Consider the following 19,908-nt stretch of genomic DNA (forward strand, 5'->3'; position numbering starts at 1 on the left):
GGAATAGCTGAAGTCTGGATGAACTGAAGTCTGGATTATCTGAAATCTGGATAAACTGAAGTCTGGATAAACTGAAGACTGGATTAGCTGAAGTCTGGATAAACTGAAGTCTGGATTAGCTGTAGTCTGGATGAACTGAAGTCTGGATAAAATGAAGTCTGGATTAGCTGAAGTCTGGATAAACTGAAGTCTGGATAAACTGAAGTCTGGATAAACTGAAGTTTGGATAAACTGAAGTCTGGATAAACTGAAGTCTGGATAAACTGAAGTCTGGATAAACTGAAGTTTGGATAAACTGAAGTTTGGATAAACTGAAGTCTGGATAAACTGAAGTCTGGATAAACTGAAGTCTGGATAAACTGAAGTCTGGATAAACTGAAGTCTGGATTAGCTGAAGTCTGGATAAACTGAAGTCTGGATTATCTGAAATCTGGATAAACTGAAGTCTGGATAAACTGAAGTCTGGATAAACTGAAGTCTGGATTATCTGAAATCTGGATAAACTGAAGTCTGGATAAACTGAAGTCTGGATAAACTGAAGTTTGGATAAACTGAAGTTAGGATAAACTGAAGTCTGGATAAACTGAAGTTTGGATAAACTGAAGTCTGGATAAACTGAAGTCTGGATAAACTGAAGTCTGGATTAGCTGAAGTCTGGATAAACTGAAGTCTGGATTATCTGAAATCTGGATAAACTGAAGTCTGGATAAACTGAAGTCTGGATAAACTGAAGTCTGGATAAACTGAAGTCTGGATTATCTGAAGTCTGAATAAACTGAAGTCTGGATAAACTGAAGTCTGGATAAACTGAAGTTTGGATAAACTGAAGTTTGGATAAACTGAAGCCTGGATAAACTGAAGTTTGGATAAACTGAAGTCTGGATAAACTGAAGTCTGGATAAACTGAAGTCTGGATTAGCTGAAGTCTGGATAAACTGAAGTCTGGATTATCTGAAATCTGGATAAACTGAAGTCTGGATAAACTGAAGTCTGGATAAACTGAAGTCTGGATTATCTGAAATCTGGATAAACTGAAGTCTGGATAAACTGAAGTCTGGATAAACTGAAGTCTGGATTAGCTGAAGTCTGGATTATCTGAAATCTGGATAAACTGAAGTCTGGATAAACTGAAGACTGGATAAACTGAAGTCTGGATAAACTGAAGTCTGGATAATCTGAAGACTGGATTATCTGAAGTCTGGATTAGCTGAAATCTGGATAAACTGAAGTCTGGATAAACTGAAGTCTGGATAAACTGAAGTCTGGATAAACTGAAGTCTGAATAAACTGAAGTCTGAATAAGCTGAAGTCTGGATAAACTGAAGTCTGGATAAACTGAAGTCTGAATAAGATGAAGTCTGAATAAGCTGAAGTCTGGATAAACTGAAGTCTGTACAAACTGAAGTCTGGATAAACTGAAGTCTGAATAAAATGAAGTCTGAATAAGCTGAAGTCTGGATAAACTGAAGTCTGGATAAACTGAAGTCTGGATTATCTGAAGTCTGGATAAGATGAAGTCTGGATTAGCTGAAGTCTGGATAAACTGAAGTCTGGATAAACTGAAGTCTGGATTATCTGAAGACTGGATAAAATGAAGTCTGGATTAGCTGAAGTCTGGATAAACTGAAGTCTGGATAAACTGAAGTCTGGATTAGCTGAAGTCTGGATTAGCTGAAGTCTGGATTAGCTGAAGTCTGGATAAACTGAAGTCTGGATAAACTGAAGTCTGGATAATCTGAAGTCTGGATTAGCTGAAGTCTGGATTATCTGAAGTCTGGATAAACTGAAGTCTGGATAAACTGAAGTCTGGATTAGCTGAAGTCTGGATTAGCTGAAGTCTGGATAAACTGAAGTCTGGATAAATTGAAGTCTGGATAAACTGAAGTCTGGATTAGCTGAAGTCTGGATTAGCTGAAGTCTGGATAAACTGAAGTCTGGATAAACTGAAGTCTGGATAAACTGAAGTTTGGATAAACTGAAGTCTGGATAAACTGAAGTCTGGATAAATTGAAGTCTGGATAAACTGAAGTCTGGATTATCTGAAGTCTGGATTAGCTGAAGTCTGGATAAACTGAAGTTTGGATAAACTGAAGTCTGGATAAACTGAAGTCTGGATAAACTGAAGTTTGGATAAACTGAAGTCTGGATAAACTGAAGTCTGGATAAACTGAAGTCTGGATTAGCTGAAGTCTGGATAAACTGAAGTCTGGATTATCTGAAATCTGGATAAACTGAAGTCTGGATAAACTGAAGTCTGGATAAACTGAAGTCTGGATTATCTGAAATCTGGATAAACTGAAGTCTGGATAAACTGAAGTCTGGATAAACTGAAGTCTGGATTAGCTGAAGTCTGGATAAACTGAAGTCTGGATTATCTGAAATCTGGATAAACTGAAGTCTGGATAAACTGAAGACTGGATAAACTGAAGTCTGGATAAACTGAAGTCTGGATAATCTGAAGACTGGATTATCTGAAGTCTGGATTAGCTGAAATCTGGATAAACTGAAGTCTGGATAAACTGAAGTCTGGATAAACTGAAGTCTGGATAAACTGAAGTCTGAATAAGCTGAAGTCTGGATAAACTGAAGTCTGGATAAACTGAAGTCTGAATAAGATGAAGTCTGAATAAGCTGAAGTCTGGATAAACTGAAGTCTGTACAAACTGAAGTCTGGATAAACTGAAGTCTGGATAAACTGAAGTCTGAATAAGATGAAGTCTGAATAAGCTGAAGTCTGGATAAACTGAAGTCTGGATAAACTGAAGTCTGGATTATCTGAAGTCTGGATAAGATGAAGTCTGGATTAGCTGAAGTCTGGATAAACTGAAGTCTGGATAAACTGAAGTCTGGATTATCTGAAGACTGGATAAAATGAAGTCTGGATTATCTGAAGTCTGGATAAACTGAAGTCTGGATAAACTGAAGTCTGGATTAGCTGAAGTCTGGATTAGCTGAAGTCTGGATTAGCTGAAGTCTGGATAAACTGAAGTCTGGATAAACTGAAGTCTGGATAATCTGAAGTCTGGATTAGCTGAAGTCTGGATTATCTGAAGTCTGGATAAACTGAAGTCTGGATAAACTGAAGTCTGGATAAACTGAAGTCTGGATTAGCTGAAGTCTGGATTAGCTGAAGTCTGGATAAACTGAAGTCTGGATAAACTGAAGTCTGGATAAACTGAAGTCTGGATTAGCTGAAGTCTGGATAAACTGAAGTCTGGATAAACTGAAGTCTGGATTAGCTGAAGTCTGGATTAGCTGAAGTCTGGATAAACTGAAGTCTGGATAAACTGAAGTCTGGATAAACTGAAGTCTGGATAAACTGAAGACTGGATTAGCTGAAGTCTGAATAAATTGAAGTCTGGATTAGCTGAAGTCTGGATAAACTGAAGTGTGGATTAGCTGAAGTCTGAATAAGCTGAAGTCTGGATAAACTGAAGTCTGGATAAACTGAAGTCTGAATAAGATGAAGTCTGAATAAGCTGAAGTCTGGATAAACTGAAGTCTGTACAAACTGAAGTCTGAATAAGATGAAGTCTGAATAAGCTGAAGTCTGGATAAACTGAAGTCTGGATAAACTGAAGTCTGAATAAGATGAAGTCTGAATAAGCTGAAGTCTGGATAAACTGAAGTCTGGATAAACTGAAGTCTGAATAAGATGAAGTCTGAATAAGCTGAAGTCTGGATAAACTGAAGTCTGGATAAACTGAAGTCTGGATTATCTGAAGTCTGGATAAGATGAAGTCTGGATTAGCTGAAGTCTGGATAAACTGAAGTCTGGATAAACTGAAGTCTGGATTATCTGAAGACTGGATAAAATGAAGTCTGGATTATCTGAAGTCTGGATAAACTGAAGTCTGGATAAACTGAAGTCTGGATTAGCTGAAGTCTGGATTAGCTGAAGTCTGGATTAGCTGAAGTCTGGATAAACTGAAGTCTGGATAAACTGAAGTCTGGATAATCTGAAGTCTGGATTAGCTGAAGTCTGGATTATCTGAAGTCTGGATAAACTGAAGTCTGGATAAACTGAAGTCTGGATAAACTGAAGTCTGGATTAGCTGAAGTCTGGATTAGCTGAAGTCTGGATAAACTGAAGTCTGGATAAACTGAAGTCTGGATAAACTGAAGTCTGGATTAGCTGAAGTCTGGATAAACTGAAGTCTGGATAAACTGAAGTCTGGATTAGCTGAAGTCTGGATTAGCTGAAGTCTGGATAAACTGAAGTCTGGATAAACTGAAGTCTGGATAAACTGAAGACTGGATTAGCTGAAGTCTGAATAAATTGAAGTCTGGATTAGCTGAAGTCTGGATAAACTGAAGTGTGGATTAGCTGAAGTCTGAATAAACTGAAGTCTGAATAAACTGAAGTCTGAATAAACTGAAGTCTGAATAAACTGAAGTCTGGATAAACTGAAGTCTGAATAAACTGAAGTCTGAATAAACTGAAGTCTGAATAAACTGAAGTCTGAATAAACTGAAGTCTGGATTAGCTGAAGTCTGAATAAACTGAAGTCTGGATTAGCTGAAGACTGTTTACCTGTGAACATTACTATAGTCTTGTCCACTTGAGATATGAGCACGGGTTAGTTTTTCTGCATCTCTCCGGTTTAAGAAAGCTCTTATTTGAGCGATATTTCCTAGATGGGAAAATTAAGTTTTTGTTATCTTCTTATTATGGGATGTGAGTCTGAAATAACAGCACGGCTTGTAACCTCGGGTCTAAAGTCAATTTGACTCAATTCTGGAGCATTTCTCCCTCCGTTTTAGAATAGAATATCAGTCTCATCCTCATTTCATTATTACTCATCCAGTGATTTACTGCATAAAGCAGGTGCTGATAGCATTAACCGCTGGATTATCATTTGTCCTGACAGTAAAATAGAGCTGTGTGTCGTCAGCGTTACTATGGGAACACACACATGAAAGTAATAGAGGACCGAGGCAGCTTCTGTGTGGGACTCCACTGAGGATCTCGTGTTTCTCAGACACACGTTCTCCAAGTTTAAATAACAATGCCTGCCTCAATGTCAGTGTTACAGGACCTCAGGGAAGACATTTGAGCATTTCTGTAGCATAAACACCATCAAACCGATGAGAGCTTCAGATTCTCCAGTGTTTCTCTATGACACTGAAACCTAAAGATGTCCGAGTTCTGGTCCCAGCGCAACTGATACTCAACTGCTACTGGCTCATCTGCGTTCGAGGGGAGGGGCTTACCGATAGGCCAATTGCAGATTCCGAACAGAGATGACGACAAAGAGGAAAAACTACATTCTGCAGCTTTAATCTGAGCATTAAATCTCTCTCTCTCTCTCGAAAGTTGTGAAAAGGCTATTGTAGAGTTTTTCTTTTATTTGAGCCAATAGAAACGCAGAAAATATATTTAAAGTATTCTCTCATTCACCGCTATAGAAGTTTGACGACTTCCACGAGGAACCCAGAAATGTGGAAAGAGTCAATAAACCGACATCAGAACCGCAAACATGCGAATGTGTCGATACATCATTGAGATATTCACTTAAAGGCACAATATGTAAGATTATAGGATTAAAGGCACAATATGTAAGATTATAGGATTAAAACGGCCAATCTCCTCTCGATCAGTGTTATATATTGTGTTGACTTTATCCCAAATGTGTCCCAGAATGTGTAAATCAGTGATTTTCCCCAGGACACGGCGTGCGTGTGTGTGTGTGTGTGTGTGCGTGCGCCGCCCATCAGTGACATCATCCCCGCCGGTGTTATTGTGCGGTAACCATGGCAACACTAGCGGCGCTTTATTATCTGCTGTGTTTTATTAGCCACTGTTTGGATCATTGATGGACAGAAACTCCTCATTGTTCTCCAGCTCAACACAGTTAGTCTGATTGTGTAAATCTGCTGTTGTTGATTTACCCAGAATGCCATGTTTTACCGCCTCATATGATCTCGCTCACTGCAGTGTGAACAAGTGTCTCATAGTAGCGCCCAGACAACATTACATCATCACTTTAACACACTCACATGTGTGTGAGAGGATCAAACACACACACACATGAGCGGAAGAAGCAGAAGCGGAAGCGCTCGCGGCAGAATAAAAGCTCCGCCCACTCAAGAGTCAAGACACGCCTCTGAGTCGAGTAATTACACACTGTGCCTTTAATCTCTCAGCGGATGAGAACATTTGCATATCTCGAGCTCACAATAATCACAGACACACTGAAGTCAGTCAGTAAAAACTTTAATCAACTCGTTAAACACAGAATCTTGACAGTGGTATTGGACATAAGGCACACTAGTGAGGTAAAACCCAACGGCACAGAGAGTCCGTTCACACACACACACACACACACACACATCTCCTCAGTGTGTGTAGAGCAGCGCCCGCTGTCTCAGGACGTCCCATATGAGCATACTGAGCACCGTATGAGGAGCCAGACGCACAAACACCGGCGTCATGCCTTTATACAGACCCACAATCCCCTCCGCACCGCACACCTTCATCAGGCAGTCCATGAACCCACTGTAGAGACGGCCCTGCACACACACACACACACACACACACACACACACACACACAACACACACACACACACAACACACAGACACACACAGACACACACACACAGACACACACACAGCCACACAGACACACACAGACACACACAGACACACACAGACACACACAGACACACACACACACAGACACACACAGACACACACACACACAGACACAGACACACACACACAGACACACACACACACACACACACACACACACAGACACACACACACACACACAGACAGACACACACAGACACACACAGACACAGACACACACAGACACACACACAAACACACACACACAAACACACACAAACACACAAACAAACAAACACACACAAACAAACACACACACACACACACACACGCTTCAGCTGTGATGCAAACTGTGGATTAATGCTTTATATGATCTTGGTAAATAAAGTGTGTGTTACCCTTTTAAACTCGTCCACCGGTTGGTTGTACAGTCGCGTGCTGATGACATCAAACGGCGTCATCGTGATCGTCACGGCAACTCCGCTGATCATGGCGGCAACGAGGGCGGTGAGGAAGCTGTGAGGACTGAACCACTGCAAACACACACACACACACACACACACACACACACACACACACACACACACACACACACACACACACATTGCCTCCTGAAGGACTCAACCAATAAAAGGGTTTTAATAGCAAACGTGTCTGTGTGTGAGCCTGTGGTGATTATGCTGATGAGCTGATGCAGATGTGTGTGTGAGCCTGTGGTGATTATGCTGATGAGCTGATGCAGATGTGTGTGTGAGCCTGTGGTGATTATGCTGATGAGCTGATGCAGATGTGTGTGTGAGCCTGTGGTGATTATGCTGATGAGCTGAAGCAGATGTGTGTGTGAGCCTGTGGTGATTATGCTGATGAGCTGATGCAGATGTGTGTGTGAGCCTGTGGTGATTATGCTGATGAGCTGATGCAGATGTGTGTGTGAGCCTGTGGTGATTATGCTGATGAGCTGATGCAGATGTGTGTGTGAGCCTGTGGTGATTATGCTGATGAGCTGATGCAGATGTGTGTGTGAGCCTGTGGTGATTATGCTGATGAGCTGATGCAGATGTGTGTGTGAGCCTGTGGTGATTATGCTGATGAGCTGAAGCAGATGTGTGTGTGCTGACCTGTGCGCGTGTGACCCAGTCTTTAGCCGAGCTGAACGTGGCCAGTTGAGCCGCTGACCCCACCGTGACCCTCGGCACGGCCCCGTTCACCCCCCGCCACAGACCGGCCACGCCCTCACGCCGGTAGATGGACAGGAACGCACTGGACACGCCCTGAGGAACACCAATCACAGTCACTCAGACTAATATACTCTAATATACTCAAACTCAAATATACTCAAAAATACTCTAATATACTCAAATATACTCAAACTCAAATATACTCAACTCAACTAACTCAAATATACTCAACTCAACTTAACTCAAATATACTCAACTCAACTAACTCAAATATACTCAACTCAACTAACTCAAATATACTCAACTCAACTAACTCAAATATACTCAACTCAACTAACTCAAATATACTCAACTCAACTAACTCAAATATACTCAACTCAACTAACTCAAATATACCCAACTCAACTAAACTCAAATATACTCAACTCAACTAACTCAAATATACCCAACTCAACTAACTCAAATATACCCAACTCAACTAAACTCAAATATACTCAACTCAACTAACTCAAATATACTCAACTCAACTAAACTCAAATGTACTCAACTCAACTAAACTCAAATATACTCAACTCAACTAACTCAAATATACCCAACTCAACTAAACTCAAATATACTCAACTCAACTAACTCAAATATACTCAACTCAACTAAACTCAAATGTACTCAACTCAACTAAACTCAAATATACTCAAACTCAAATATACTCAACTAAACTCAAATATACTCAAACTCAACTAAACTCAAATGTACTCAACTCAACTAACTCAAATATACTCAACTAACTCAAATATACTCAACTCAACTAAACTCAAATATACTCAACTCAACTAACTCAAATATACTCAACTCAACTAAACTCAAATATACTCAACTCACTCAAATATAATCAACTCAACTAAACTAACTCAAATATACTCAACTCAACTAACTCAAATATACTCAACTCAACTAAACTCAAATATACTCAACTCAACTAAACTAACTCAAATATACTCAACTCAACTCAAATATACTCAACTCAACTCAAATATACTCAACTCAACTCAACTCAAATATACTCAACTCAACTAACTCACTCAAATATACTCAACTCAACTCAAATATACTCAACTCAACTAACTCACTCAAATATACTCAACTCAACTTGAGGAACACCAATCACAATCACTCAGACTAATATACTCTAATATACTGTAATATACTCAACTCAACTAACTCAAATATACTCAACTCAACTAACTCAAATATACTCAACTCAACTAACTCAAATATACTCAACTCAACTAACTCAAATATACTCAACTCAACTAACTCAAATATACTAAACTCAACTAACTCAAATATACCCAACTCAACTAAACTCAAATATACTCAACTCAACTAACTCAAATATACTCAACTCAACTAAACTCAAATATACTCTAACTCAAATATACTCAACTAAACTCAAATATACTCAAACTCAACTAAACTCAAATATACTCAACTCAACTAAACTCAAATATACTCAACTCAACTCACTCAAATATAATCAACTCAACTACACTAACTCAAATATACTCAACTCAACTCAACTAACTCAAATATACTCAACTCAACTAAACTCAAATATACTCAACTCAACTAAACTAACTCATATATACTCAACTCAACTAAACTCAAATATACTCAACTCAACTCAAATATACTCAACTCAAATATACTCAACTCAAATATACTCAACTCAAATATACTCAACTCAACTCAACTCAACTCAAATATACTCAACTCAACTAACTCACTCAAATATACTCAACTCAACTCAAATATACTCAACTCAAATATACTCAACTCAACTAACTCACTCAAATATACTCAACTTAACTCAACTAACTCAAATATACTCAACTAAACTAACTCAAATACACTCAACTCAACTAAACTCAAATATACTCGAACTCAACTAAACTCAAATATACTCAACTCAACTAACTCAAATATACTCAACTCAACTAAACTCAAATATACTCAACTCAACTAACTCAAATATACTCAACTAACTCAAATATACTCAACTCAACTAAACTCAAATATACTCAACTCAACTAACTCAAATATACTCAACTCAACTAAACTCAAATATACTCAACTCACTCAAATATAATCAACTCAACTAAACTAACTCAAATATACTCAACTCAACTAACTCAACTCAACTAAACTCAAATATACTCAACTCAACTCAACTCAAATATACTCAACTCAACTCAACTCAAATATACTCAACTCAACTCAACTCAAATATACTCAACTCAACTAACTCACTCAAATATACTCAACTCAACTCAAATATACTCAACTCAATTAACTCACTCAAATATACTCAACTCAACTCAAATATACTCAACTCAACTAACTCACTCAAATATACTCAACTTAACTCAACTAACTCAAATATACTCAACTAAACTAACTCAAATACACTCAACTCAACTAAACTCAAATATACTCAAACTCAACTAAACTCAAATATACTCAACTCAACTAACTCAAATATACTCAACTCAACTAAACTCAAATATACTCAACTCAACTCAACTAACTCAAATATACTCAACTCAACTAAACTCAAATATACTCAACTAAACTCAAATATACACAACTCAACTAAACTCAAATATACTCAACTCAACTAACTCAAATATACTCAACTCAACTAAACTCAAATATACTCAACTCAACTAACTCAAATATACTCAACTCAACTAAACTCAAATATACTCAACTCAACTAAACTCAAATATACTCAACTCAACTAACTCAAATATACTCAACTCAACTAAACTCAAATATACTCAACTCAACTCAAATATACTCAACTCACCTTAACTCAAATATACTCAACTCAACTAACTCAAATATACTCAACTCAACTAACTCAAATATACTCAACTCAACTAAACTCAAATATACTCAACTCAACTAAACTAACTCAAATATACTCAACGTAACTAAACTCAAATATACTCAACTCAACTAACTCAAATATACTCAACTCAACTAACTCAAATATACTCAACTAAACTCAAATATACTCAACTCAACTAAACTAACTCAAATATACTCAACCCAACTAAACTAACTCAAATATACCCAACTCAACTAAACTCAAATATACTCAACTCAACTAACTCAAATATACTCAACTCAACTAAACTCAAATATACTCAACTCAACTAACTCAAATATACTCAACTCAACTAAACTCAAATATACTCAAACTTAAATATACTCAACTAAACTCAAATATACTCAAACTCAACTCAAATGTACTCAACTCAACTAACTCAAATATACTCAACTCAACTAACTAAAATATACTCAACTCAACTAAACTCAAATATACTCAAACTCAACTAAACTCAAATATACTCAACTCAACTCACTCTAATATAATCAACTCAACTAAACTAACTCAAATATACTCAACTCAACTAAACTCAAATATACTCAACTCAACTAAACTCAAATATACTCAACTCAACTCAAATATACTCAACTCAACTCAACTCAAATATACTCAACTCAAATATACTCAACTCAAATATACTCAACTCAAATATACTCAACTCAAATATACTCAACTCAAATATACTCAACTCAACTCAACTCAAATATACTCAACTCAACTCAACTCAAATATACTCAACTCAACTCAAATATACTCAACTCAACTAACTCACTCAAATACACTCAACTCAACTAAACTCAAATATACTCAACTCAACTAACTCAAATATACTCAACTCAACTAAACTCAAATATACTCAACTCAAATAACTCACTCAAATATACTCAACTCAACTCAAATATACTCAACTAAACTAACTCAAATATACTCAACTCAACTAAACTCAAATATACTAAACTCAACTAACTCAAATATACTCAACTCAACTCAACTAACTCAAATATACTCAACTCAACTAACTCAAATATACTCAACTCAACTAAACTCAAATATACTCAACTCAACTAAACTAACTCAAATATACTCAACTCAACTAACTCAAATATACTCAACTCAACTAAACTCAAATATATTCGAACTCAACTAAACTCAAATATACTCAACTCAACTAACTCAAATATACTCAACTCAACTAACTCAAATATACTCAACTCAACTAAACTCAAATATATTCGAACTCAACTAAACTCAAATATACTCAACTCAACTAACTCAAATATACTCAACTCAACTAAACTAACTCAAATATACTCAACTCAACTAACTCAAATATACTCAACTCAACTAAACTCAAATATACTCAACTCAACTCAACTAACTCAAATATACTCAACTCAACTAAACTCAAATATACTCAACTCAACAAACTCACTCAAATATACTCAACTCAACTAAACTAACTCACTCAAATATACTCAACTCAACTAAACTAACTCACTCAAATATACTCAACTCAACTCAACTCAAATATACTCAACTCAACTAACTCACTCAAATATACTCTACTCAACTAACTCACTCAAATATACTCTACTCAACAAAAACTAACTCAAATATACTCAACTCAACTCAACTAACTCAAATATACTCAACTCAACTAAACTCACATATACTCAACTCAAATATACTCAACTCAACTAAACTCAAATATACTCAACTCAACTCAAATATACTCAACTCAACTCAACTCAAATATACTCAACTCAAATATACTCAACTCAACTCAACTCAAATATACTCAACTCAACTCAAATATACTCAACTCAACTCAAATATACTCAACTCAAATATACTCAACTCAAATATACTCAACTCAAATATACTCAACTCAAATATACTCAACTCAACTCAACTCAAATATACTCAACTCAACTCAACTCAAATATACTCAACTCAACTCAAATATACTCAACTAACTCACTCAAATACACTCAACTCAACTAAACTCAAATATACTCAACTCAACTAACTCAAATATACTCAACTCAACTAAACTCAAATATACTCAACTCAAATAACTCACTCAAATATACTCAACTCAACTATACTCAACTAAACTAACTCAAATATACTCAACTCAACTAAACTCAAATATACTAAACTCAACTAACTCAAATATACTCAACTCAACTAAACTCAAATATACTCAACTCAACTAACTCAAATATACTCAACTCAACTAACTCAAATATACTCAACTCAACTAAACGAACTCAAATATACTCAACTCAACTAACTCAAATATACTCAACTCAACTAAACTCAAATATATTCGAACTCAACTAAACTCAAATATACTCAACTCAACTAACTCAAATATACTCAACTCAACTAACTCAAATATACTCAACTCAACTAAACTAACTCAAATATACTCAACTCAACTAACTCAAATATACTCAACTCAACTCAAATATACTCAACTCAACTCAACTAACTCAAATATACTCAACTCAACTAAACTCAAATATACTCAACTCAACAAACTCACTCAAATATACTCAACTCAACTAAACTAACTCACTCAAATATACTCAACTCAACTAAACTAACTCACTCAAATATACTCAACTCAACTAACTCAAATATACTCAACTCAACTAACTCAAATATACTCAACTCAACTCAAATATACTCAACTCAACTAACTCACTCAAATATACTCTACTCAACTAACTCACTCAAATATACTCTACTCAACAAAAACTAACTCAAATATACTCAACTCAACTAACTCAAATATACTCAACTCAACTAAACTCACATATACTCAACTCAAATATACTCAACTCAACTAACTCACTCAAATATACTCAACTAACTCAAATATACTCAACTAAACTAACTCAAATATACTCAACTCAACTAACTCAAATATACTCGAACTCAACTAAACTCAAATATACTCAACTCAACTAAACTCAAATATACTCAACTCAACTAACTCAAATATACTCAACTTAACTAAACTCAAATATACTCAACTCAACTAACTCACTCAAATATACTCAACTAAACTAACTCAAATATACTCAACTCAACTAACTCACTCAAATATACTCAACTCAACTAAACTCAAATATACTCAACTCAACTAACTCACTCAAATATACTCAACTCAACTAAACTCAAATATACTCAACTCAACTAACTCACTCAAATATACTCAACTCAACTAACTCACTCAAATATACTCAACTTAACTAAACTCAAATATACTCAACTCAACTAACTCACTCAAATATACTCAACTTAACTAAACTCAAATATACTCAACTCAACTAATTCACTCAAATATAATCAACTCAACTAACTCACTCAAATATACTCAACTTAACTAAACTCAAATATACTCAACTCAACTAACTCACTCAAATATACTCAACTCAACTAACTCACTCAAATATACTCAACTTAACTAAACTCAAATATACTCAACTCAACTAACTCACTCAAATATACTCAACTTAACTAAACTCAAATATACTCAACTCAACTAACTCACTCAAATATACTCAACTAAACTAACTCAAATATACTCAACTCAACTAAACTCAAATATACTCAACTCAACTAAACTCAAATTTACTCAACTAAACTAACTCAAATATACTCAACTCAACTAAACTCAAATATACTCAACTCAACTAAATCAAATATACTCAACTCAACTAAACTCAAATATACTCAACTCAACTAACTCAAATATACTCAACTCAACTAAACTCAAATATACTCAACTCAACTAACTCAAATATACTCAACTCAACTAAACTCAAATATACTCAACTCAACTAAACTCAAATATACTCAACTCAACTAAACTAACTCAAATATACTCAACTCAACTAAACTCAAATATACTCAACTCAACTCAAATATATTCAAACTCAACTAAACTCAAATATACTCAACTCAACTAACTCAAATATACTCAACTCAACTAAACTCAAATATACTCAACTCAACTAAACTAACTCAAATATACTCAAACTCCAATTAGCTGAGTTTTGATTGGCTGCCAGTGCAGAACAGTGAGAGGTGTGTCGACACACACACACACACACACAGCTCTCCGGTTAGGTCGCATATTTTGTGTGGTTAATGGAAACTGCTGAGCCTGAATTAGCCGTGAGTCACATGACCAGCGCCGCAGATCTCTGTACCTGATGGTTGTGCTGGTGTCCTACAGCGATGGCCGCCACCGTCTGCGCCTGCAGGTGCGTCTTCACCTGCGCAGATCACAGGAAACACACACACTCGTCACACACATCACACACATCACACTCGTCACACACATCACACTCGTCACAGCACGCGGACTCTGAGTCTCACACACTCACTGCACCTCCCCTGATATCTGAGCCCGTCTCTGGATGCCTTACTGTCAACACCCGGTGTGTGTGTGTGTGTGTGTGTGTGTGTGAGACAGCGCTGCAGTGATTGATGAGGCAGCAAATGGACAACATCTCGAGTTACAAGATTTTTCCTGAAAATGAGTCGGCCAAAGATGGTAAACAACCAGGGTTCAAGGTTCAGGTTTATTTAGCCATTTCAACAATACAGTTGATCGGAATGTGTCTTGGTATGCTCACATGCATAACAATGCACTGACACCGCACACACACACACACACACACACACACACACACACACGAACAACACATATTGTATATTAGGTGTGTCAGCGGGTTATGGCCCAGTCCACAAGTTTATAACCCAGATCAAACATTCATAAGAGAGGAGACAGGACACACCCTGTGGGGCGCGATGTGAAGAACCCTGGCTGATGACATGTGATTATGAGTTTTGACATATGGTTTCCTACAGGACAACAAGTTCATGATCCATTTACACAGTGCAGTATTAACTCCTACAGCTAAAGCCCTATCCGCACGGGATTAGTATTATCTGGACCTCGTGTGATTTAGAAATTACCCCCCCACATCTGAATTTTGCGGCACATTCTCACGGGATAAGCAAGCCTGTGATTTTACTCTAATTTACTGATTTATCTCCCGGATATGATGTCAAGACTTGTAAATGTTTTTTTAGTTATAGATATAGCTGTATGAAATTATAAACAGTCCTATCGATATCATTTTGATTTTTTATAGTAATAAAAATAATTTAGTTCAGTTAGAGAACAGACGCTACAGTTAAAAACTGAACTGAGCAATAATAACAATACACGGAGGAAGATTCAGTTTCAAAGCTAAATGTAAAAGTGCCCATTTAAGCGAGTTTGTCATTGTACTGTTCTGTTTTTCATTAAGAATAACATTAAACACACCATTCAAGCAATTTACTCCCAAATTGATGCTCATTCTAAAGTGAAAGTATAATCCGCGCGGCCGCACGGAACTCATAACGGTGCGCATTATATGCAGCGCCATTCTTCGTGAAAGATAAAGATAAAAATCTGCACAGGAAACAAAAACCTTGCAAATATTATTTACGATCCGCCCAATCCCGGCCAAATCACAGAGGTGCCGATTCGCACGGGATTAAGATCACAGACATTCTCTGCAATTATTACAAATCACCAGAGATCCCCAGATCATACTAATCCCGTGAGAATAGGGCTTTAGAGAGAGTTATACAGCCTAACAGGGATAATAGAGTTAAAGCACACAGAACACGGGCATATGTGTGTGTCTAATCTACTGCATCATCCACTGCTCACTGCATCATCCACTCCTCACCGCATCATCCACTCCTCACTGCATCATCCACTGCTCACTGCATCATCCACTGCTCACTGCATCATCCACTCCTCACCGCATCATCCACTGCTCACCGCATCATCCACTGCTCACCGCATCATCCACTGCTCACTGCATCATCCACTGCTCACTGCATCATCCACTGCTCACTGCATCATCCACTGCTCACTGCATCATCCACTCCTGACTGCATCATCCACTGCTCACTGCATCATCCACTCCTGACTGCATCATCCACTGCTCACTGCATCATCCACTGCTCACTGCATCATCCACTCCTCACCGCATCATCCACTGCTCACCGCATCATCCACTGCTCACCGCATCATCCACTGCTCACCGCATCATCCACTGCTCACCGCATCATCCACTGCTCACCGCATCATCCACTCCTCACTGCATCATCCACTGCTCACCGCATCATCCACTGCTCACCGCATCATCCACTCCTCACCGCATCATCCACTGCTCACTGCATCATCCACTGCTCACCGCATCATCCACTGCTCACTGCATCATCCACTGCTCACCGCATCATCCACTGCTCACCGCATCATCCACTCCTCACCGCATCATCCACTGCTCACTGCATCATCCACTGCTCACCGCATCATCCACTGCTCACCGCATCATCCACTGCTCACCGCATCATCCACTGCTCACCGCATCATCCACTGCTCACCGCATCATCCACTGCTCACTGCATCATCCACTGCTCACTGCATCATCCACTGCTCACTGCATCATCCACTCCTGACTGCATCATCCACTCCCCACTGCTCACCGCATCATCCACTGCTCACTGCATCATCCACTGCTCACCGCATCATCCACTGCTCACCGCATCATCCACTGCTCACCGCATCATCCACTGCTCACTGCTCACCGCATCATCCACTGCTCACCGCATCATCCACTCCTCACCGCATCATCCACTGCTCACCGCATCATCCACTGCTCACCGCATCATCCACTGCTCACCGCATCATCCACTCCTCACCGCATCATCCACTGCTCACTGCATCATCCACTGCTCAGCGCATCATCCACTGCTCACCGCATCATCCACTCCTCACCGCATCATCCACTGCTCACCGCATCATCCACTCCTCACCGCATCATCCACTCCTCACCGCATCATCCACTGCTCACCGCATCATCCACTGCTCACCGCATCATCCACTCCTCACCGCATCATCCACTGCTCACCGCATCATCCACTGCTCACCGCATCATCCACTGCTCACCGCATCATCCACTGCTCACCGCATCATCCACTGCTCACCGCATCATCCACTGCTCACCGCATCATCCACTGCTCACCGCATCATCCACTGCTCACCGCATCATCCACTGCTCACCGCATCATCCACTGTTCACCGCATCATCCACTGCTCACCGCATCATCCACTGCTCACCGCATCATCCACTGCTCACCGCATCATCCACTGCTCACCGCATCATCCACTGCTCACCGCATCATCCACTGCTCACCGCATCATCCACTGCTCACCGCATCATCCACTGCTCACCGCATCATCCACTCCTCACCGCATCATCCACTGCTCACCGCATCATCCACTCCTCACTGCATCATCCACTGCTCACCGCATCATCCACTGCTCACCGCATCATCCACTCCTCACTGCATCATCCACTGCTCACTGCATCATCCACTGCTCACTGCATCATCCACTCCTCACTGCATCATCCACTGCTCACTGCATCATCCACTCCTCACTGCATCATCCACTGCTCACTGCATCATCCACTCCTGACTGCATCATCCACTCCTCACCGCATCATCCACTGCTCACCGCATCATCCACTCCTCACTGCATCATCCACTGCTCACCGCATCATCCACTGCTCACTGCATCATCCACTCCTGACTGCATCATCCACTCCCCACTGCATCATCCACTGCTCACCGCATCATCCACTGCTCACCGCATCATCCACTGCTCACTGCTCACCGCATCATCCACTGCTCACCGCATCATCCACTCCTCACCGCATCATCCACTGCTCACCGCATCATCCACTGCTCACCGCATCATCCACTGCTCACCGCATCATCCACTCCTCACCGCATCATCCACTGCTCACTGCATCATCCACTGCTCAGCGCATCATCCACTGCTCACCGCATCATCCACTCCTCACCGCATCATCCACTGCTCACCGCATCATCCACTCCTCACCGCATCATCCACTCCTCACCGCATCATCCACTGCTCACCGCATCATCCACTGCTCACCGCATCATCCACTCCTCACCGCATCATCCACTGCTCACCGCATCATCCACTCCTCACCGCATCATCCACTGCTCACCGCATCATCCACTCCTCACCGCATCATCCACTGCTCACCGCATCATCCACTGCTCACCGCATCATCCACTCCTCACTGCATCATCCACTGCTCACTGCATCATCCACTCCTCACTGCATCATCCACTGCTCACTGCATCATCCACTCCTGACTGCATCATCCACTCCTCACCGCATCATCCACTGCTCACCGCATCATCCACTCCTCACTGCATCATCTACTGCTCACCGCATCATCCACTGCTCACTGCATCATCCACTCCTGACTGCATCATCCACTCCCCACTGCTCACCGCATCATCCACTGCTCACTGCATCATCCACTGCTCACCGCATCATCCACTGCTCACCGCATCATCCACTGCTCACCGCATCATCCACTGCTCACTGCTCACCGCATCATCCACTGCTCACCGCATCATCCACTCCTCACCGCATCATCCACTGCTCACCGCATCATCCACTGCTCACCGCATCATCCACTGCTCACCGCATCATCCACTCCTCACCGCATCATCCACTGCTCACTGCATCATCCACTGCTCAGCGCATCATCCACTGCTCACCGCATCATCCACTCCTCACCGCATCATCCACTGCTCACCGCATCATCCACTCCTCACCGCATCATCCACTCCTCACCGCATCATCCACTGCTCACCGCATCATCCACTGCTCACCGCATCATCCACTGCTCACCGCATCATCCACTGCTCACCGCATCATCCACTGCTCACCGCATCATCCACTGCTCACCGCATCATCCACTGCTCACCGCATCATCCACTGCTCACCGCATCATCCACTGCTCACCGCATCATCCACTGCTCACCGCATCATCCACTCCTCACCGCATCATCCACTGCTCACCGCATCATCCACTCCTCACCGCATCATCCACTGCTCACCGCATCATCCACTGCTCACTGCATCATCCACTGCTCACCGCATCATCCACTGCTCACCGCATCATCCACTGCTCACCGCATCATCCACTCCTCACCGCATCATCCACTGCTCACCGCATCATCCACTCCTCACCGCATCATCCACTGCTCACCGCATCATCCACTCCTCAC

At 39.9% G+C, this 19,908-nt stretch overlaps 1 protein-coding gene across 1 annotated transcript in view; it reads right to left on the bottom strand.

Annotated features, from left to right (window-relative positions):
* Nucleotides 1-6,201: 6,201 nt before the first annotated feature.
* Nucleotides 6,202-19,908, bottom strand: part of slc25a34 (solute carrier family 25 member 34) — a 19,560-nt gene continuing 5,853 nt past the window's right edge. Inside the window, exons 3-6 of the mRNA XM_079808448.1 lie at nucleotides 14,934-14,999; nucleotides 7,695-7,847; nucleotides 6,975-7,109; nucleotides 6,202-6,513 (exon numbers count right to left, since the gene is read on the bottom strand). Coding sequence (XP_079664574.1) covers nucleotides 6,340-6,513; nucleotides 6,975-7,109; nucleotides 7,695-7,847; nucleotides 14,934-14,999 — 528 coding nt within the window. The 3' untranslated portion in view covers nucleotides 6,202-6,339. The remainder of the gene's footprint in view (nucleotides 6,514-6,974; nucleotides 7,110-7,694; nucleotides 7,848-14,933; nucleotides 15,000-19,908) is intronic.

Source organism: Gobio gobio (genome assembly GCF_949357685.1).
Source record: "Gobio gobio genome assembly, chromosome: 24".
Lineage (NCBI taxonomy): Eukaryota > Metazoa > Chordata > Actinopteri > Cypriniformes > Gobionidae > Gobio > Gobio gobio.